This window comes from Erpetoichthys calabaricus, chromosome 18, assembly GCF_900747795.2.
Source record: "Erpetoichthys calabaricus chromosome 18, fErpCal1.3, whole genome shotgun sequence".
In the NCBI taxonomy this organism is placed as follows: Eukaryota; Metazoa; Chordata; class Cladistia; order Polypteriformes; family Polypteridae; genus Erpetoichthys; species Erpetoichthys calabaricus.
In genome coordinates this window covers 33,198,162-33,221,065 of record NC_041411.2, presented here as the reverse complement: position 1 = coordinate 33,221,065, position 22,904 = coordinate 33,198,162, and the positions used below count along the sequence as shown (strand labels likewise).

The 22,904-nt window shown below is 39.5% G+C and overlaps 1 protein-coding gene across 1 annotated transcript in view; it reads left to right on the top strand.

The window, feature by feature from the left end:
* Positions 1-22,904, top strand: part of LOC114668770 (POC1 centriolar protein homolog A-like) — a 162,957-nt gene that overhangs the window by 52,967 nt on the left and 87,086 nt on the right. Inside the window, exons 8-9 of the mRNA XM_051921241.1 lie at positions 6,255-6,323; positions 11,218-11,367. Coding sequence (XP_051777201.1) covers positions 6,255-6,323; positions 11,218-11,367 — 219 coding nt within the window. The remainder of the gene's footprint in view (positions 1-6,254; positions 6,324-11,217; positions 11,368-22,904) is intronic.

The window sequence follows — 22,904 nt, the reverse complement described above, 5'->3', positions numbered from 1 at the left end:
TTGAGGTGTGGTGCTTGCATGTGGAAGATTTTGCTGTGAACAGACAACATGCGGTCAAAGGAGCTCTCCATGCAGGTGAAAGAAGCCATCCTTAAGCTGTGAAAACAGAAAAAAACCCATCTGAGAAATTGCTACAATATTATGAGTGGTAAAATCTACAGTTTGGTACATCCTGAGAAAGAAAGCAAGCACCGGTGAACTGAGCAACGCAAAAAGACCTGGACGTCTACAGAAGACAACAGTGTTGGATGATCGCAGAATCATTTCCATGGTGAAGAGAAACCCCTTCACAACAGCCAACCAAGTGAACAATACTCTCCAGGGGGTAGGCGTATCGATATCCAAGTCTACCATAAAGAGAAGACTGCATGAAAGTAAATACAGAGGGTGCACTGCAAGGTGCAAGCCACTCGTAAGCCTCAAGAGTAGAAAGGCTAGATTGGACTTTGCTGAAGAACATCTAAAAAAGCCAGCACAGTTCTGGAAAAACCATTATTTGGACAGATGAAACCAAGTTCAACCTCTACCAGAATGATGGCAAAAAAATAGTATGGAGAAGGCGTGGAACAGCTCATTATCCAAAGCATACCACATCATCTGTAAAACACAGTGGAGGCAGTGTGATGGCTTGGGCGTGCATGGCTGCCAGTGGCACTGGGACACTAGCGTTTATTGCTGATGTGACACAGGACAGAAGCAGCCGAATGAATTCTGTGGTGTTCAGAGACATAATGTCTGCTCAAATCCAGCTAAATGCAGTCAAATTGATTGGGCGGCGTTTCATGATACAGATGGACAATGACCCAAAACATACAGCCAAAGCAACCCAGGAGTTTATTAAAGCAAAGAAGTGGAAAATTCTTTAATGTCCAAGTCAGTCATCTGATCTTAACCCAATTGAGCATGCATTTCACTTGTTGAAGACTAAACTTCGCACAGAAAGGCCCACAAACAAACAGCAACTGAAAGCCGCTGCAGTAAAGGCAAACCCAGCATCTGGTGATGTCCATGAGTTCAAGACTTCAGGCTGTCATTGCCAGCAAAGGGTTTTCAACCAAGTATTAGAAATGAACATTTTATTTCCAGTTATTTCATTTGTCCAATTACTTTTGAGCCCCTGAAATGAAGGGATTGTGTTAAAAAATGCTTTAGTTGCCTCACATTCTTATGCAATCATTTTGTTTAGCCCACTGAATTAAAGCTGAAAGTCTGCACTTCAACTGCATCTGAGTTGTTTCACTTAAAATTCATTGTGGTAATGTACAGAAGCAAAATTAGAAAAAAGTTGTCTCTGTCCAAATATTTATGGACCTAACTGTATGTACCTTCTCTGAAACTACTTGTTAGTTTTATTGGTGGCTCAAAATTAACCCAGTGTTGGAGTATTTCCTCTTATTGACTGACAGTAAGTATAATTAGGAATCCATGGTCAAATCAAATTAAAGTTATAATGAAAAATACCATTGGCGGTTTATTTAAAATCCTTCCATCCATACAGTGTCTTTACCTGTTTCACGATCATGGGGACTGAGACTTAACCCAGCAACACTACGGGTAAGCCCGGAATCAGTCCAGGATGCCAGCACCTCACAAACGTAGTCATACACACTCATTCTCAGTCATACTGGGCCAGTATGGATTTGAGAGTCATCCGGTAACCTAACTCTCTTTTGGATTGTGTGAGGATAAAACTACGCAGACACTTGGAGAATGTGTGAATGCTACAGAAACAGTGATGGGATCGGGATTTAAATCTAGTACTTTTTAACTGTAAGAGAATAGTGCTAACCACTGCCCCGTGTGCTGTTCAATTTACTAAAAATAAAAAGCTTAAATGATACATAAAAAGTTATTCATCTCCATATATAAACCTAACATTTGCTAATATACAGTAAATTACCTCAGCAAGTATTTTTTTTTTTTACTAGCGGACGCCCGCCGTATCATACGGCGGTGTAAGAATAGGAACGGAAAACGGTGAGAAAGGAATTCAGAAATCAAGAAGAAATAAATACTTCTTGAAAGACGCAGTGTGCATATAGAATTTCCGGCCAAGCAGGATTACATGTGAAAGTGATAAATAAATCAGGCTTTCCGAATTTATGTACTATGGCCATGGCGTCCTGATAGTTTTGTTGCATGTATCTTGGACTTCCTGGAAATGTGGACGGTAATATAATCATTTTGCCTACACGTACATTGTTATTTTCAGCGTTTGCTTGCAGTGCGTCCGATAGTTCGACGCACAGATCTTGTTGATGTAATCCGAGATAGTTGAGACGCGCGCCCTCTGTTTTAACATACGCATCTACGACATACTGTTGGAATAGTTTGCAGCTGGAGTGCAAAATACTAAATGTATTCCTCATTGCTAATCTGTACACGTAAAATTGGCATTGAGTAAGCTTTATTCAATTGGCGGTTATTTTTATCAGGAACATGTTGTAAATCTTTGTGCCAACCAATGTCTACGTAAAGGAATATAAGTGGGGTAAACCATAGGATCGCAATTCATATTGAGCGTGGAAATCTGTTTACAGAAGTTGCCTATGGGATAGATGCAAATGTCCCTTTCGGCAGGCATTTTGCCATCTTCTCTGACGAAAATCGCTGCAACATCGGTGTGACATGTATCGTCATAAATCCTGCCTAGGGGTTTCCTTGAAAACCATTCGTACAGATGCTGTTGGATTGGACTGAGTGATTTCATGCATGTGTTTGTATGATTTAGCGAAGGGGTTGATGGTTCTGAGCATGGAATCTAGCTGGAGAAGTACATTTTTGCTGCATGCAGAATTTGCATTATTTTGTAAGTGTACTTTAGTAGCTTGCGCTGTGTCAAAAACATACAACTGTCCATATCCTGGAGAGGTAGAAGTGTTAGCGTATAGTGGAGAGATTTGGTGATAGATTTGCCCATGTATTTTAAAACCGTATGGTCCGTGGCCAGGACGTTGAGCTATCTGTGCACCCATGGAAGCAAACGCTAGAGAAGGGATGTATTCTCGAATGTGTTGACGATAATTTTTAGCTTCTGATGTTTGCTGTGTAAGAAGCTGTTATAAAGACACAGGTGGCTCCCGCCAGGGTGGTAAAGCTACTCTATCATTGTGGCAGCACCTCGAGTACTTGTTGGATGTATTACGCTCAACAGGCCTGTATAGTGCATAACATGGAAGATGACAAATAGGAATCGAGAAATGCCGTGTGGGCGGGACTGGTTTTGAAGTGGAAGCAGGATGAACCAGAAGAGAAATATATATATATAAGAGACGGTGATAAATCCCCACACTATGGACACATTCTAAAGAAAGTTGAAAAATTAAGTTAAGAAGATATATACATTTTGCTTTGAAAAAATGCAAGTCCTAGGTAATTGGTATCATGTTTACAAAAGCAAAGAGCATCCCTATTCAGAAAAAAAAATGGTGCCACAGCACCTAATCCCGGTCATCTCTCTAAATGTGGCTACTAGACAATAAGGGCACTTTTTAGGGAAGCCACTTTTAGAAGACTGCAATTAAGGATGATGTGCATGGAACTTAACTCTCCAGAGTATTTTTGAGAGATTGGCAGGAATGAATGCCTGCCAAAAAACAAATAAATCTTGCCCTTTCATTCAGAGTGTCTGCAAAATGTTGTCTAATTGAGATGACTGATATGTAACAGAACGTCTTGTGGTTTGATGAGACTAAAGTAGAATGTTTTTGTCTTATATGCTAATGAGACTAAAGTGGAATTTTTTGGCCTGAATATAAAGTGGTATGTGTGTGCGTGTGCGCGCATTCAGCCTGCGACAGACTGGCCATGGGCTGTTCCTACCTTGGTGCCCGATGCTTTCTGAGATAGGCTCTAGCTTCTCCATGACCCTGGTCAGGATAAGCAGGCTTGAAAATGAATGAATGGATATGTGCTGCAAATCAATCATTGCAAATAGTGCACCTTGGTTTTACCATTCCTACCATCAAGTATCATGGGAGTAGCATTATGTTATGAAGATGCTTTGTGTAGTAATGGTGACTCATGGTCTTGTCAGGGTCAATGAAAAGATGAAAGTGGCACAAACAAAACAGGCACATGGAGAGTAGTATGCGTTATAATAAGGTGATCCTAAGCTGTGGTTTAAAATTAATAAAATTGATTTTCTTGTTTGGTCTGGTCACAGAACTAACCTTAATCTTGTTAAAACGTTTTGCCAAGATCTCATAATCACAGTCCTTCACTTTCCCCAGCTAACTTAATGTAGCTAGACATGGAATTGCTAAATTTGTAAATCTGTTAAAATGATATATGCTATGGTCTTCATATGGAGTTTTATCTGATATCAAATTGAAAGATTTTAGTGACCACAAAAATCTTTTCTTTAAAAAAAATTAGATTGACAGTGCAAGGAAACTAAATAAATGGCTAGTTCAATTTTGAGTGCCTCTTAGCAGTTTTTAAAATTTTGATCATTATTAAATTTCATATGTGTAGTATGTGTGAGCATTTTACAGTAGTGACTTACATGCCATGAGAAGCACCAGTTGTTGGATTTTCAAATAAAAATACCACCTGCAGATAAACAATAGAAAATTAAAGTAATGTGTATATATATATATATATATATATATATACACACAGTGTATATTTTCATTGATTTTCCGGCAGAAGCAATCTGGAAAATATTTCTGAATAGAGTACTGTAAATTTGAATGGAACATTTTTAGTTTGTTTTCATGTAAGTTGTTGCCTTCAGAGAATGAGCAATACTTGCTTGTACATCAGATCCCATTCTTCTTTCTGCGTAGAATTAGACATACAAAGGACTTTAAAAGGACATAAAAGAATACAGGAGTTTCAGCATGAATATACATTTGATAACTGTGTGGCATAGATGGGCCTAAAAAAGCTGTTTGATTAAAACTCTATTTATCCATCCATTATCATACCTTATTAATGAAGTTCATTGTTGTAGAAGGCCAGAGTGTATTCCGGCAGCACTGAGTGTAAAGCAGAAGCCAATCCTAGAAGGTGCACCAGTATGTTGTAGCACACCTGTAGAGCTGAATAGCATGTTGTAAAGCTACATTCATATTCGTCTATTAAAATCAAAAATACTGTATGTACAATGTAGGAATTGTGGTTTTTGGCACCTTAAAACTTTATCCACACACCTCACTTCTTCTAGTTTTTCCACTTGAATTTCTTATTCAGTGCAAATTGTATGCTTCCACACTTCTTTGCAGTGTTATGTCACAGCAAAATTTACTGGTTAAACCATAAAAGCAAGTCAATTTAGTAAACACTTCTTGCCAGACTGCATATATTAGATGCATTGAGTAAAGAAATGAAAACCCTTACACTTAGCCCCATTTTTTTCATTCTATAATTTATGGTTCAGTGATGAACTAGCATTCTGACCACAGTATGTCCTATTCTGCTTCCATTGTTAAAGTAAATGCACGTTCAGAAAACAGATTCATGAATTCTGAGTTTCTTATTGTGCACCATATGTGTCACTGCTAAAAGGGAAAAAAAAGTATGGTTACTGCATGCTTGCATTCTTTTCTCCAGGAACCCACAATATATTGTAATACAAAACAATTTCATAAGACGTGCTAGTTAAATACATGGCTATTTTATATGCTGTAGGTATAATGAGTGGGGAATTCCTGCTTTTGAGAAATACATTGGCAATGGTGTTCTAGGAATGCCATGCAAAATATTTTAGGTCAATGAAGGTCATGTTGCAAAAATGTATAGGCACATTGTTGGATTTCTTAGATCTGTTACCAAGGCAACAGCTAAACAAGATGCATTGTGTGATTTTTCTTTCAAGTGCTAAATGGCAGCTTTAAATTTTAGCAGTGATTTTTAGAAATCTGTTTTGAATCCATTGATTATTTAGAAATGCAGAAAATTACAGCACTTGAATAAACTCTTCTCCTTTGGGTTTTGGAGCCCATTTCTGGAAGCTGCAGCAGACTGCATAGTGTGCAGTTATGAGTCAGTAAGATCCCGAGGCAGTTGCCTTTGTAGAGTATCTGGCACTCTGCAGCAGCACAGATCCGTTAACTGTATTGTAGTATTGTCCTCTGTGATTCTATTTAAAGGTGTGACTCACTCCAACAGTGGACATAATTTGCTTATAATACAACAGCATGCATCTACTTCTGTGGAGGTGTTTGAATAACGGAAACCACTAATATTTCTTACCCCCTGGAATGTGCTTTGCAGTTCAAGCTAAAAAGTTTTTTCTTATTTAATTACAGGGTCCAGCTACCTGTGTGGTCTTCTCGAGGGCTGGAGATTACTTTGCATCTGGTGGCTCGGATGAACAGGTAACATTCATCTTTTTTAGCCAGAGATGATTCTATTAAATGACAAAAGGCCCATTCTCATGTTCTAATTCAGTTATGTTTCTAAAGGTTTAAACAAGCTCTGTTCATGAAGAGACAGTTCAGAAATTTGGAGAGTTAACAATGTTAAAAGCTTTCTATCTTTTTAAGTTTATTCTGTCATTCTCTTTTTGTGTTTAATATGTTCCTTTTCATCCTGACTATTTTGGCCGATATTGACATGCATAACTGCCTGGAGTGTTATCTTAATGGTGCGTAGTGTCAGGAAATATACTGTACAAGAAAAACACGCCAGTGAGAAATATGGTAAACAATTGTAGTTTTGACCATATTCAGAATGTTATGGGCCACTCTTCACCCTTGTAGTTTTGTTTATTTTACAAATGTAAATGCTTCCTAATGCCTTGGGCTATGCCAGATTTCATTAATCTTTTTTAAGACTATATGGAGAATATTACAGGAATAAATGCAAAATCAAAAACTCCCCAGATTCTTGGTCTGCTTCACCAACCATCCAGATCCAGACAGCTATCCTCCATTCATCCCATCATCCATCTGTTATCAATGCCTGCTTTGACGCACTCGGATTTGTGGGGACTGTGATGTGTCAGCATTGAGCTCATAGTGGGAACCAACCCTGGATAGTCTGCTTTTATAACACAGGGGTATATTTGTGCATACATTCACACTCATTCAGTAACTCAGACCTGCATGTCTTTGGATTGAGGTAAAGAAACTTAAAGTACGTGGCGGAAAATTCATGTAGACATGGGGAAAATGTGCAAACTCCATACACTTTGAAATAGCTGGGCTGGTTTAACATGTCGCCAGGTAGAGACAGAGAAGGGGAAGAGGAGTGGGTGCAGAGTGGTGAGAATTTAAGATAGTGAAGAAACATGCATGAAGACTGAGAGACAGTTTTGTGTGTACCCCAGTACCCCACTATTGCTGGCTTGTGTATGTCTTGTTTCCCCAGGATTTTACAGCTTGCCCCAGATCTGCAAGTAGTAGCAGTATTTAGCTTTTTTAAACGATATTGTGTTCTCTCAGCATCTTAAATTGAAAGGTAGAGTTATCTTAGTGGGCATTTTAAATATTTAAATGAGAAAAGCTTAAAAAGAAAAGGATACACATATACATGCTACAAAAGCAATAAATAATTGGCTACTATAATGTTGAAAGCATCCTTTGTGAAATTGTTTGACTCTAGAAAAGGAGATGATTCTGTCACTAGAACAGCTGTCCAGAAGTAAACCCAGTAGTTATTACAGGTCATTCACAGTATTATATTCAGTCCTCAGTGTACATATGGCAATGCACATTGTCTTGTGAAAACTGCAAATGTGTCAGGATTTCAGTGTTACATGGCAAGGATTAAGGACAGCATGAGAAGCATTGTTCTAGTGCTGTCTCATAGATGCAGGAGACTGGCTTTAAACCCCACCCTGGCACTTTTTGGTGTGCAGTTCACACATTCTCTGGGTCGTTTTTTATTTCTTTCCTCTCCAAGTATTCTGGAATTTCTTTTTTAACCAAATATGTCACGTTAGGTTGATTGATGTCTCTAAATTTGTATTATTATGAATGAGTATGGTGTGAGTTTTGATGTGATGGACTGTTGTCTTACATTGGCTTCCTCCTTTGTGCCTGCACCCTATGAACCTAAACCAAATTATGCGGTTTTAGGAATTTAAAAAAAACTGCTTTCAGCATTGATAAATGACATGATTAATTTAGGCGCACTGAGTTAAACATAATTCTTTCTATTAGCCATGCAGTGCCAATGTGATTTGTATGCTGTTATTAATTTATTTACTGTCGTGGAGTCATTCAAATAGTTTACTTCTTGATAAATTTGCTTATAAGCATTACATACGGAAGACACAACAGAACGTTTTCTCTTGGTGGATGACCTCATCGTGAAAGATCAAATGCGTTTGCTTTTGGGATTAACAACAATGCCATAAGCCTTGTAATGCATTAAGTTTCCATTCTGTTTATGCTTAAGGATATATGATTTATTTGCAATTTATTGTTCTTTAAATTCTCAATAAGTTGATATTTACATTTCTAGTTCTGGGAATATGTGAGAGATTTAAACTCCCAGCAGGCATTTTGTTTAAACTGTTATTGATGCTGTTTATTCCATAGCTAAATCTGCTCTGCTTTTAAAGAATTTTTTAATTCTTTAATTAACTTTAATAGCGATGGTGACCTCCTTGGTTCAAATGCTGTATCTAGTTGTTGTCACTGCAGTTTTTGCATGTTCTTCCCACAGATATACTGGGTAAGGTAACTGTTGGTTCTAAATTGACCCCAAACAAGTATGTTTGAGAGTGGTCCCTGTTATGGACTGGCAGCCAATTCCGGTTTAGTTCTAGCCTTGTATCAGATAGGGTGCCCCTTGATCCTGAATTGATTTCAGAAGGTTTCAATATGTTATATATGTTAATAGTAGGGGTGTAACCAATCAGAAATTATGGTTCAACTTTGATTTTTTTTTTTTAGCTTAGACACTTCAGACTGTCTGCATAATAAGGAATCCAGTAGTCAGAAAAGTCAATACGACTATGTGAAAACAATTTCATAAATAACTGGGAGCATGGGCTGTAAGTAGAGGTGTGTGGCAAATATACTTGCTGCAATGCTTTTAAAAGGCATCTGGAATAGTAGGCAAACGCAGGAGATATGATATATTAAGCCTGAACTTTCACAAGGTCTTTGATGTGATATGCTTTTGCACCAAAGGTTAACTGTGAAGTTAGAATTCATTAGACTTAGGTATACTATGAGAAAGTAGACTGCAGGCTGGAAAATGGATAACTGTGTCAAATGGCCTATGGTCATCTATGAGTCCTTGAGCCAGTTTTAGGACTGTTACTGATACTAATTTAAAATAATGACAGTCTGAGTCAGAACGTAACCCTGTGCAATTTGCAGATGATACCAAAATTAGGAAGCAAATACTGGTGAGGCAGATAAAACAATTCAGAAAGAATTCAATAATTTTCAAATCTGGGTAAACCTAGAAAATGTGTCTTAAGCCTGTTTCATACTGTGCAAATTTTCCAGTGTTTTTCAGTCGTAGCCTTCATTTACATAATCTTAGCAAGTTGGAGGCAACTGGTAACATGTATCCGTGAAGACAATCGTCTAATGTGACATAACCAGTCACTCACTTCACCTAGTCTATGAAATGCTATAATAAAATCAAAGAGGTTTAGTTTTTATCTTTAGTCAGAGGGTTGGGTTATGTGTGCTAGAGAGCTGAAAACCAATGAATACTTATCCAGAAGTACAATATATAGAATGTTGCAACAAGGACTAAGGAACATGCCCAGTTTGAAGCTCATAAATAGAAGAGAGGTTTGTCTGCCTGATATCTCATCTTTTACATACTAAAACACAATGTAAAAATGGGAAAAGGGCTGAGATTGCGGCTGATGTAACTGCAGTTATAAATCCTTCATACAGCTCTGTCAGGCAGTATCGGGACTGTGGACCTTACAAACGGAGGAGAAGCTCATCTATCTGATATCTAGTGTTTTACATACCATAACATAAGGGGGGGGGGGGGGGGGGGGGAAATAAAGGGCCAAGATTGCAGCTGAACTCCCTGCAGCTGTTAACCCTTGCTCCATCCAGCAGCGTGCTATTGCCTGTCAGAAAAGGGGCAAGCACGACTTTGCAGGAAGATCAGTTCATGGTTTGTAAATGCGGCATGGGCTGGGATTTTCAATCATGTAAATTGACATGGTGAATCAATGAGATCAGTGATTGCAGTCAGTAACTCTGGCCTACCCCATGAAAAAAGTTGCAAAATGTGATGTCGGCTTTGAGTGATATTGAAAAGAGTGAGCAAATTGTGAAAATAATTTTAGGAATGCATGCTGACACCACAATCTCATTCACCAAACAATGTGGTGAAGCATTTCAAAGGCAGCAGAGTGAATTTAAAATTTCCAGCTCTGTATAGCTTATGAGACTGAAACCAGAGCACTGTCTTCAGACATCGCTGCACTAGAACTATATTTTTACACAACCTATAGACGTGTGTGTGCAGTTGCTCCAAGCACCATCTCCTTAAAATAAATAAATAAGTAAACTCCGAAAGCTTAAGTAAGTAAGCTTATCTGACTGGCATATATTTACAGGATTCAGGACACACACTCAGTACCTGTAGTTTTCAGAGGAGCCTCTTTCAAAACTGGAAATTAATAATTTAAAGTTGTCCATCCTGGGGGTTCATTCTACCCTAAGTAAAAAAAATAAATAAATAAATAAATTAAAAAATTACAAATTATAACAGAAACGGTCTGCTCACAAGGTAATATAAAAAGAAAGATCTGAGTGTTTCGTTATCATTACCTCAAATATGTTTCACTCCCAGAAGTCTCAAACAAAGTAGTAGGTTAACAAACAGTAGCATGCTGACTGATGTGAAAAAACATTGACTGAATTTGATTGCTACTATATTGAATGAAAATGACTATCAGTAAATGCTTGAAGAATGAAGGGCAAGGAAAGCACTTTTACAGCTGGTATTATTCCCTAGCAGAAAAGTGCATATGTTCTGGCCATTAGAGTGGCATTTTAATAGTAGGTAACAGCCCCTAGAAGACAGCAACTACAAAATTATGAAAGCACTTTGGACTCTGTCTTTTTTATATTAGCTGTAACATGGATTCAGGTATAAGGAAGTGTTACATTTTTTTTTTTCCTTGATAATTTTAATTAAGCTACCTTTTTACTTGCAAAATGTTTAATTTTAAAGTGACTGAGCTGATTGAAAAAACCAGAATGGTGAACATATGTTTAGATATAGCCACAATAATATATAGACAATATTTAGTCTATGACTGCTTTCTGTTTTCAGGTCATTGTGTGGAAAACTAATTTTGACAGCCTTGATTATGGAGAAGTACTTAGATCAAAGCAAGGCTCAGCAAGTGTCACAACTTCCACCATACCAGGGATCCCAGCAAAGCAGCCACAAGTGACCTCCATACAACCATTAGAAGAAGAGGTATGACCTTTTCTTTATTTAACTTTACTCTTTTTCAATTTTTTTCTTTTTTTAACTGGCAGTTACTTTTTCGAAAAATAGGACTTTTGCTCACAAGTTTAAATTACACTGCTCTGGGACGTTAACAATTGTGTCTTCTTAACACAGCACACATTTCCAATGGTTTCATTACATAGAACTCAGACCAGATTTCAAATTAATTTAATGTTGAATATTTTTAAGGTAAATGTTTTATGTATTTACAAATTTATTCCACTGTTGAGTCATCAAGAGGTAAATTGTTCTTAGAACCTGCGATCAATTTCAGCTAATTTGGTATTCTCTGTTTGTTAAGTTTGTATTTACTGTGTGAACTGTGTTTGGAAACCACAATGAAATATAAACCATGTAAGCCAATCAATCCCCACCTCAACATAATTCTGTTTAGTCTTTCAAACTGTATGGTATACTGGACTGAAACACTTGAAACCAAACTTCCTAAATGAGAGTTGTGAGGGCAATAATACAGTATATCTTACTAAAAAATTAAAAGAAAAAAATCTTCCTTGCTCTCTGTCTTTTTAAGAAGCTCATTTCATGTTTAATGGCTTACCTGCTTTATTCTAGTAATTTATCAGCTTGGCCTTGTGCTTTGCCCAAAATAGGAGTATTTTAGTCTGGTCACAGTCTTGCCTTTTGATGGCCAACAGTATGTGTTTCCTCTCATGAGCTTTGTTTTTTAGTACAGCAATCAACAATTGCACATCATCATAATCTATCAGTATATGCCATCTCTTAAAACCTGTGTGTCTGTATTGTTATTTATTAAACTGATGAAGCATTTTGCATTATTTTTGTTTATTGTTAGAAAGGTTCAGATGGGTATACTAAAGTAACGGTGTGCAATATGAATGGATGCGAATCTTATGTGCAGCGAAAAAATAATCACTTTAAAAAGGTGTAACTGCAGTGTGATTATTATTTTTTTTTTTTTTTGCAAATGCTTCAAGACTTCGTGCTACCTCTACACTCAGTAATCATATAGTGTCTGTTTGTCTGTATTTATTTTTCAGGTAAGCTTTGTTTTCTCCTTTTCCAACTCCAACTCTACCTGCAGGGTAGAGTGACCTCCTTTATGCTAGACCTTGTGAGTACTTCTGGTACCAGCATGGCTAGAATATGACCTTCAGAGGTCCTAACCACTTAAAAGATTTTGGTGTCCCCACATACATGAGCTGCACTCACTCTCAGTGGACAGCTGAATGGGACAGCCAACCTGACCAAAACAAGAACGATCATGTGAGTTTCTGTGGATCATGTGGCAGTTACCAGATTCTAATTTTGGTGTATTTACAAGATTAATATACATTATTAACCTCTATTATTATTATTTTATTATCTATACTAATAAAAGGCAAAGCCCTCACTCACTCACTCACTCACTCACTCACTCACTCACTCACTCACTCACTCACTCACTCACTCACTCACTCACTCACTCACTCACTCACTCACTCACTGACTGACTGACTCATCACTAATTCTCCAACTTCCCGTGTAGGTGGAAGGCTGAAATTTGGCAGGCTCATTCCTTACAGCTTACTTACAAAAGTTAGGCAGGTTTCATTTCGAAATTCAAAGCGTAATGGTCATAACTGGAACATATTTTTTGTCCATACACTGTAATGGAGGAGGCGGAGTCACGTATCGCGTCATCACGCCTCCTACGTAATCACGTGAACTAAAAACAAGGAAGAGATTTACAGCACGAGTCGCACGCGGGAACGAAGGTAAATGACGTTAATTTTTGACTGTCTTTTAATACTGTGTAAGCATACATATTAACACATGTGCAATTAAACGTGTGCATTTACGGGGTGATTTCTCAGGCTTAAAAGCTCACCTTTTATCAAACGCGGGAAGAAAGGTAACTGACGTTGTTCACTGTCTTTTAATACTGTGTAACCATACATATTAACACATGTCCAATTAAACGTGTGCATTTACGGGGTGATTTCTCAGGCTTAAAAGCTCGCCTTTTACTAAAAAGGTAAATGCAAAACTATTTTCAATCAGTTTATTGAAACGCTCCCGTTAAGGATTGCAATAACATATTCGCGAGATAAAAGAACGAAGTAGGGGGGAAATGGAGGAACAGCCGCAAACAGTGAAGAGCAAAAAATTAATTAAACAATTGAGAACGGAGCGAGTTAAGCATACAAGCATGTTCATAAGGGAAACAAAGCACGGTGTAAAACGTAAGTTTAAATTAAGTTTATAGAAACGCTCCCGCTGCGGATTGCAATAACATATTCGCGAGATAAAAGTTTAATGAGAAGACACGAGGTATAAACGAACCACACGCCGTGGCGCAACGTTAGGGGCAACAGTTTCAACCATTCTATGATCTGCTTCTCGCAACTGAAAGACGGCACATGGCGGATGTTAGCCGACTTGCTGACCGCAACATTAGGGGCTTCAACTATGGCGCTGACGCCACATCTCAGTGCCAACACTTTGCAGACTCTACTTAAAAGACACGCCCTCCTCACTGGACAGTTAAAAACACCAATCAAACTAACGATCACATCAAGTATTACCCAATCAAAAGTATGAAAGGAGGCATCTTCATAAAATGCGTGTGGGATGATTTGCATGAGACGCTGCTTTAAAAAAAAAAATGATAAAAAAAATACGGGATAAATCCCGTCCAGTATTGATTCAAAACGGGACGCGCAATTTCATTCTCAAACGCGGCACGATTCCGTATTTAAAGGACGGGTGGCAACCCTATAGTGCCAGGTAACCACCCATACAATCAGATTGTGATTCAGACTAGGAATGCAATGAATGTAATTACCCCGATCTACATACAAGGCGAAAGTCTTGCAACATTCAAAGATGATGGTTTGGGATAAGTACACCATACAACATAAAACAGCTTATGAAGCCTTGAACCGAAAAAAGCAAGATCTCAGAGATCGTAAAAAAAAAAAAATAGGAGGTAATGTCGTTTTACTCGCTGTAGATTTTAGTCAAACATTACCAGTTATTCCACGAGGGAGACCAGCAGATGAACTCAACGCGTGTTTAAAATCCATGCTTCTCCCACGCTCGGTTATATGTCGCGTGTTCTCGGGTAGGTGCACCAAAAAATGTATACATTTAAGCATGTAATGGGCAAACAAAAAATGAGGTATACCCGAAGGCACTGCAGTAGTACTTAATGTAACTTTACTTCTTAAATGTTAATGTTTTACTGTTTAATAATTTATACGCTTCTTATATGTTGTTCAAATTCTTTTATCAAAATACCACTGACAGCGCAATGCACGATAACATGGAGTGAATACACCATACGCATCCGCCCACGGCTGCCCTGCTGTGCGCAGATAGGAGTTGATTCTACAATAAAATAAAATAAAGATAAAAAGAGTAAAACAATCATCACCCATAAAGCGTGTGTGTGTGTATATATGTGTATATATATATGTTGATATGTGGATGTGTATATGTATATATATATATATATGTAGATATGTATATATATGTGTATATGTATATATATGTTTGTGTGTGTGTGTGTATTTTATGTATATAAAACACAGCAACACTCATAACAATGACAACACAATTACATTGACAATCATTTTACGTTATTTTTAAAATGTTTCCTTTTTTTTTCATAACCTCTTTAACACACTACTTCTCCGCTGCGAAGCGCGGGTATTTTGCTAGTGTATATATATATATATATATATATATATATATATATATATATATATATATATATATATATATATATATATATATAATATATATTACAGTAATCCCTCGCTGTATCGCGCTTCGCCTTTCGTGGCTTCACTCTATCGTGGATTTTATATGTAAGCATATTTAAATATATATCGCAAATTTTTTGCTGGTTCGCGGATTTCTGCGGACAATGGGTCTTTTAATTTCTGGTACATGCTTCCCCTGTTGGTTTGCCCAGTTGATTTCATACAAGGGACGCTATTGGCAGATGGCTGAGAAGCTACCCAACTTACTTTTCTCTCTCTCTCTCTCTCTCTCTTGCGCTGACTTTCTCTGATCCTGACGTAGGGGGATTGAGCAGGGGGGCTGTTCGCACACCTAGACGATATGGACGCTCGTCTAAAAATGCTGAAAGATTATCTTCACGTTGCTACCTTCTGTGCAGCTGCTTCGTGAAGTGACATGCTGCACGGTGCTTCGCATACTTAAAAGTACGAAGGGCACGTATTGATTTTCGATTGTTTGTTTTTCTCTGTCTCTCTCTATCTCTCTCTCTCTCTCTCTCTTTCTCTGCTCATAACGGGAAGGGGTGTGAGCTGCCGCCTTCAACAGCTTTGTGCCCGGTGCTTCGCATTTGTTTGCTTTTCTCTATCTCTCTGACATTATCTGCTCCTGACACGCACTCCTTTGAAGAGGAAGATATGTTTTCATTCTTTTAATTGTGAGACGGAACTGTCATCTGTCTTGTCATGGAGCACAGTTTAAACTTTTGAAAAAGAGACAAATGTTTGTTTGCAGTGTTTGAATAACGTTCCTGTCTCTCTACAACCTCCTGTGTTTCTGCGCAAATCTGTGACCCAAGCATGACAATATAAAAATAACCATATAAACATATGGTTTCTACTTCGCGGATTTTCTTATTTCGCGAGTGGCTCTGGAACGCAACCCCCGCGATGGAGGAGGGATTACTGTATATATTTATACATATATTTATATTTATATTTATATTTATATATATATATATATATATATATATATATCTATATATATATATATATATATATATATCTAAAATATTATATATGTATAGAGAGAGATAGAGATGTTTGTAATTTGTCAATTTAAAGTGGAAGCCTCATTTTGTGTAACCTGTTTCAGCCGCACCATTAGTAGTTTTCCACCATACAGTCCACAGTAAATGAGGCAATGGAATATTTCTGTGGTGCCCTCCTTCCCTTGATCCCCTAAGAACATGCTTATTTTGTGTAATGGTTAATCCAGCCCTGGATACCACCATTTTGTGTCCAGGAAGCACTTCTGGGTCAGACGGTACCATCCTAAAACTGTACGTTTTTGCTGTTGTAGTAAGGAGTGGATGTTGGAGAGTTTGGGAGCTATCCACCATTGATATTAAGAGGAAATTCTTATAATAAAAGTGGAACATGAAATGCATTTGGAAAAGACTGATGGAAAAATAGTCACGTGACAGTGCGAAGAGTAGTACAAAGATAATACAAAATAAGTACTGAGTGCTGAATGAAGTATTGTTGTCAGAATCATAGTTGGAGAATGGGAGAGTGAGAATTTCTAATTTAATGACAGTGGAAGAGAAAATAAAGGAGACCTAGTGATTGATAACAGGTATAATTGTTAAGAATGCCTGCCAACAAATGATGGGGATACAAGGGGGAAGTTCGGATTATTAGAAAGCTGAGCAGTTGGCCAACCATCTTAGATAAATTCACATAGAACATTTAGTGCAATTCTTAATATAGGCAGAATTTGTTGACATGAAAACATTAAATGCTATCTGTCAACTAGGCAGGTACAGTAATTTGTAAATGCTTGATTTTCATTGATTTCTCTTTTCAGTAGTTTCACAATCTGAATCATAGTTTTTCTTGTTGTGACTCTTCTACAAATAAATTCATTAGTTTTAACTTTAGAAAATCCTCTTGACCAGCCTGAATTACATGTCATCATTGAAGATTGCTTTTTGGGTCTGAATTAATGGTGGGTGATGTACTGCTCGATCCAGTATACTGGGTGAAATTCTTCTTCCAGTATGGAATTTGAGAAAACCATTTTACTGGTATGCTGAAAAAATAGTGGAAAACTTGCCAAAACATCGAATTATAAAACACAAAATTTGCATGCAAAAACAAATGGGAAATGTGATATTAGTCAGTGTGTAAAGGCACATAGCCTTCATTTACATGATATTACTTAGTCTGAGGCAGTCGGTAGCAGGTTTCCATAAAGCTGGCTGTGTAATGTAACATGCTGAGTGAATCACTCCAACTATAGTGTATGTGACTCGCTTTGATAAAGTCAAACAGATTTGAACTTTATCTTTAGTCTTGGGGTGGACTATGCGTGCAAGAGAGCACACAACCAATGAATGTACAGTGCATCCGGAAAGTATTCACAGCGCATCACTTTTTCCACATTTTGTTATGTTACAGCCTTATTCCAAATGAATTAAATTCATTTTTTTCTTCAGAATTCTACACACAACACCCCGTAATGACAACGTAAAAAAAGTTTGAGATTTTTGCAAATTTATTAAAAATAAAAAAAATTGAGAAAGCACATGTACATAAGTATTCACAGCCTTTGCCATGAAGCTCAAAATTGAGCTCAGGTGCATCCTGTTTCCCCTGATCATCCTTGAGATGTTTCTGCAGCTTAATTGGAGTCCACCTGTGGTAAATTCAGTTGACTGGACATGATTTGGAAAGGCACACACCTGTCTATATAAGGTCCCACAGTTGACAGTTCATGTCAGAAACACAAACCAAGCATGAAGTCAAAGGAATTGTCTGTAGACCTCCGAGACAGGATTGTCTCGAGGCACAAATCTGGGGAAGGTTACAGAAAAATTTCTGCTGTCTTTGAAGGTCCCAATGAGCACAGTGGCCTCCATCATCCATAAGTGGAAGAAGTTCTAAACCACCAGGACTCTTCCTAGAGCTGGCCGGCCACCTGAACTGAGCGATCGGGGGAGAAAGGCCTTAGTCAGGGAGATGACCAAGGACCTGATGGCCACTCTGTCAGAGCTCCAGAGGTCCTCTGTGGAGAGAGGAGAACCTTCCAGAAGGACAACCATCTCTACAGCAATCCACCAATCAGGCCTGTATGGTAGAGTGGCCAGACGGAAGCCACTCCTTAGTAAAAGGCACATGGCAGTCCGCCTGGAGTTTGCCAAAAGGCACCTGAAGGACTCTCAGACCATGAAAAAGAAAATTCTCTGGTCTGATGAATCAAAGATTGAACTCTTTGGTGTGAATGCCAGGCGTCACGTTTGGAGGAAACCAGGCACCGCTCATCACCAGGGCCAATAACATCCCTACAGTGAAGCATGGTGGTGGCAGCATCATACTGTGGGGATGTTTATCAGCAGCAGGGATTGGGAGACTAGTCAGGATAAAGGGAAAGATGACTGCAGCAATGTACAGAGACAACCTGGATGAAAACCTGCTCCAGAGCGCTCTTGACCTCAGACTGGGGTGACGGTTCATCTTTCAGCAGGACAACGACCCTAAGCACACAGCCACGATATCAAAGGAGTGGCTTCAGGACAACTCTGTGAATGTCCTTGAGTGGCCCAGCCAGAGCCCAGACTTGAATCCGATTGAACATCTCTTGAGAGATCTTAAAATGGCTGTGCACCAATGCTTCCCGTCCAACCTGATGGAGCTTGAGAGGTGCTGCAAAGAGGAATGGGTGAAACTGGCCAAGGATAGGTGTGCCAAGCTTGTGGCATCATATTCAAAAAGACTTGAGGCTGTAATTGCTGCCAAAGGTACATTGACAAAGTATTGAGCAAAGGCTGTGAATACTTATGTACATGTGATTTCTCTGTTTTTTTATTTTTAATAAATTTGCAAAAACCTCAAGTAAACTTTTTTCACGTTGTCATTATGGGGTGTTGTGTGTAGAATTCTGAGGAAAAAAAATGAATTTAATCCATTTTGGAATAAGGCTGTAACATAACAAAAGGTGGAAAAAGTGATGCGCTGTGAATACTTTCTGGATGCACTGTACATCTGGAAGTGCAGTGAATATAATGCAGCAACAAGAAATAAGGAACAAAGGGGCTTTGGAGAATTGAAGAGAAGCTCGCCAGTCTGGCGTCTTGTCTTTTACATACTGTACCACAACAGAATGGAAAGGGAACAAAAAAGAGCCAAGATTGCTGCTGAACTTTCCGTAGCTATTAACTCTTGATACAGTGCCGGCACCATCAGGCAACATATTTTTGGCTGTCACAAAAAAGGCTGAGCACGACTGCACTTTAAGATCAGCATTTGGTTGGAAAAGTGGACATGTCTAGTGATTTTCAGTTGTTTAAAATGACATAGTCCAGCAATACAAGCAGAAACTGAGGTTGGCCAATCTGACATACCCGATGACTAAGAAGTCATATAATGTGACATTGTCTTAAGTTTCTTAGAAGTAATGTCATTGTGTGTGGACTTGTATGTGAGCTGTGTGTAATAAGGGAATCTACTCTTTAAGAATATTACCCACAGAGCTCTGTGGCTCAAACCGATTGGTAAGTCGCAAAGAGAAAGGACAGGATGAAGCAGTGTCTTGGGCTGTGTTTGGCTGGCAACAGTGGCATGAGCAAGCAAGCGAGAGAGAAGCTGCATCTGTTTGAGTAGCAGAGCATTAACAAGTGTTTCAAGAGATGTGGCTGTGTTAATTACTTTAATCATTAATCAGTAATATATTTTGTTATTTGTTTAAAAAATAAGTTTCAATCAGGAAAGAATGTTTGTGTACAATATACCGGCATCTAACAAAACCTTCAGAATTTTTAATTATACTGTCATGAATTTTTGGCCATACCACCTACTCCTAGTCTGAATCCATGGCTTTTGTATTTCCTTTATGCTTGGATGATTCACAGCCGAGAAATAAGATATGAATGTTGTTTCAAATGGGAGTACATTACATATTTGCATTTTTTAACTTATTTTCATTGTGTACTGCCTTGCTGGAATTATTAGTTATTTCTAGAAAGTAGTAGGAGTTGGGCAATTCTTAAAACACACAAATTATTGGGATGTACTTTACAGTAAAGATATGAGCTCATTTTAGTTAAAAGTAAACCTGTCCTTGTCCCTTCCCCAAATTCCTGCACACTTTGTTTCCCAGTATAGACAGGATTTAGACATTTGTTCATATCAGATTTACGCAAATGAGATTTCCAGATGTGGACTCGTCTGTTACTTTTTTTATTTTTTGGAGTTTCTGTAAATGGTTTAATCTGCTTTGTTTTTCTCAAGAAAGAATCATCTTATTTAAGAATCTTTTTTTTTTGTTTAAGTGTTCCATCTATCATGTCAGCCCACGATCTTAAATTATTTTACATGTCCCTTAGTTTTTGAAATCTGGAAAAATGTCCTTTATTTTATTTTGTTGTAATTTTATCTTTAGTAGAGGGATGGGAGAGGCTTCATTTGGGCAATTTCATTTTAGAGCTTTAGTACACTTTATTGTTTTTGTTTTTTTCTGCCATTAAGAAATGGGTCATTTAATTTGTACAAACAGGGAAGTTTCTGTCAAATAACTGGATTTTATTTTAATTGTGATTCTATAATTTAGTTTGAAAAGTGTGTTGAGAGTTTGTGCATGATGAGTGATGTTACAAATAGGATAATATGACTGGACTTATGAAAAAAGATAAGTTAGTACAAAGTTGTCAGTATCAATTGAAAAAAATACCTTTGTCAATGAAGTAAAGTGTTTACATTTAGGAGTGTAGGCATTTGTACTTGGGTCTCATGGGTTGCACATTTGGGCAGTGATTAGCATAGTTGCCTCTCCATTCCAGTCACCAAACTTTTCTGCACATACCCTAATGTTTTTTTTTTTTGCGTGTTAAGTTAATTGTTGTTCAACAAAAACCAGCTATGAAGAAGAAAAAATTTGGATGGTGTTTTCCCTTGCCTGTACGCGGGTCACCGGGGTCCCCTTCTGGAGCCAGGCCTGGAGGTGGGGCTCGATGGCGAGCACCTGGTGACCGGTCCTGCACCCATGGGGCTCGGCCGGGCACAGCCCAAAGAGGCAACATGGGTCCCCCTTCCCATGGGCTCACCATCTATGGGAGGGGCCAAGGAGGTCAGGTGCAGTGTGAGTTGGGTGGTGGCTCGAAGGCGGGGACCTTGGTGGTCCGATCCTCGGCTACAGAAGCTGGCTCTTGGGACATGGAATGTCACCTCTCTGAAGGGGAAGGAGCCTGAGCTAGTGTGCGAGGTCGAGAGGTTCCAGCTAGATATAGTCGGGCTCACCTCGACGCACAGTTTGGACTCTGAAACCAATCTGCTTGAGAGGGGCTGGACTCTCTACCACTCTAGAGTTGCCCCCGGTGAGAGGCACTGATCGGGTGTGGGCATACTTATTGCCCCCCGACTTGGAGCCTGTTCATTGGGGTTTACCCCAGTGGACGAGAGGGTAGCCTCCCTCAGCCTTCGGGTGGGGGGACAAGTACTAACTGTTGTTTGTGCGTATGCGCCGAACAGCAGTTTGGAGTACCCACCATTTCTGGGGTCCCTGGAAGAGGTGCTAGAGGGCATACCTTCTAGGGACTCCCTTGTACTGCTGGGAGACTTCAATGCTCACGTGGGCAATGACAGTGAGACCTGGAAGGGCGTGATTGGGAGGAATGGCCCCCCGATTTGAACCCGGGCGGTGTTTTGTTATTGGACTTCTGTGCTCATCACGGATTGTCCATAACAAACACCATGTTCAAGCATAGGGGTGTTCATATGTGCACTTGGCACCAGGACACCCTAGGTCTCAGTTCGATGATCGACTTTGTGGTCGTGTTGTCGGACCTGTGGGAGTGTCTTAGACACTCGGGTGTAGAGAGGGGTAGAACTGTCAACTGATCACCACCTGGTGGTGAGTTAGCTTCGATGGTGGGAGAGGATGCCGGTCAGGCCTGGTAGGCCCAAACGTGTTTTGAGGGTCTGCTGGGAACATCTGGCAGAGTCCCCTGTCAGAAGTAGCTTCAACTCCCACCTCCAGCAGAACTTCGACCACGTCCTGAGGGAGGTGGGGAACATTGAGTCCGAATGGGCTATGTTCCGTGCCTCTATTGTTGAGGCGGCTGACCGGAGCCGTGGTCGGTGCCTGTCGTGGCGGCAATCCTTGAACCCATTGGTGGACACCGGCAGTGATGGATGCCGTCAAGCTGAAGGAGGAGTTCTACAGGACCCTTTTGTCCTGTGGGACTCTGGAGGCAGCTAATAGGTACTGGCAGGCAAATTGGAATGCAGCTTTGGTGGTTGCTTAGGCAAAAACTTGGGCATGGGAGGAGTTTGGGGAGACCATGGAGAACGACTTTCGGATGGTTTCGAGGAGATTCTGGACCACCATCTGGCGTTTCAGGAGGGGGAAGCAGTGCGGTGTCAACACTGTATATGGTGGGGATGGTGCGCTGCTGACCTTGACTCGGCACGTTGTGGGTCCGTTCGGGGGGTGGGGTGGGGTGGGGGTGGGGGGGGGGGGTTCTTCGAAGACCTCCTCAATCCCACTAACATGCCTTCCAATGAGGAAGCAGAGCCTGGGGACTCGGAGGTGGGCTCCCCCATCTCTGGGACTGAGGTCACCGAGGTGGTCAAAAAACTCCTGGGTGGCAGGGCCCTGGGGGTGGATGAGATACACCCGGAGTTCCTCAAGGCTCTGGATGTTGTAGGACTGTCTTGGTTGACACGCCTCTGCAACATCGCATGGACATCGGGGGCAGTGCCTCTGGATTGGCAGACCGGGGTGGTGGTCCCCCTATTTAA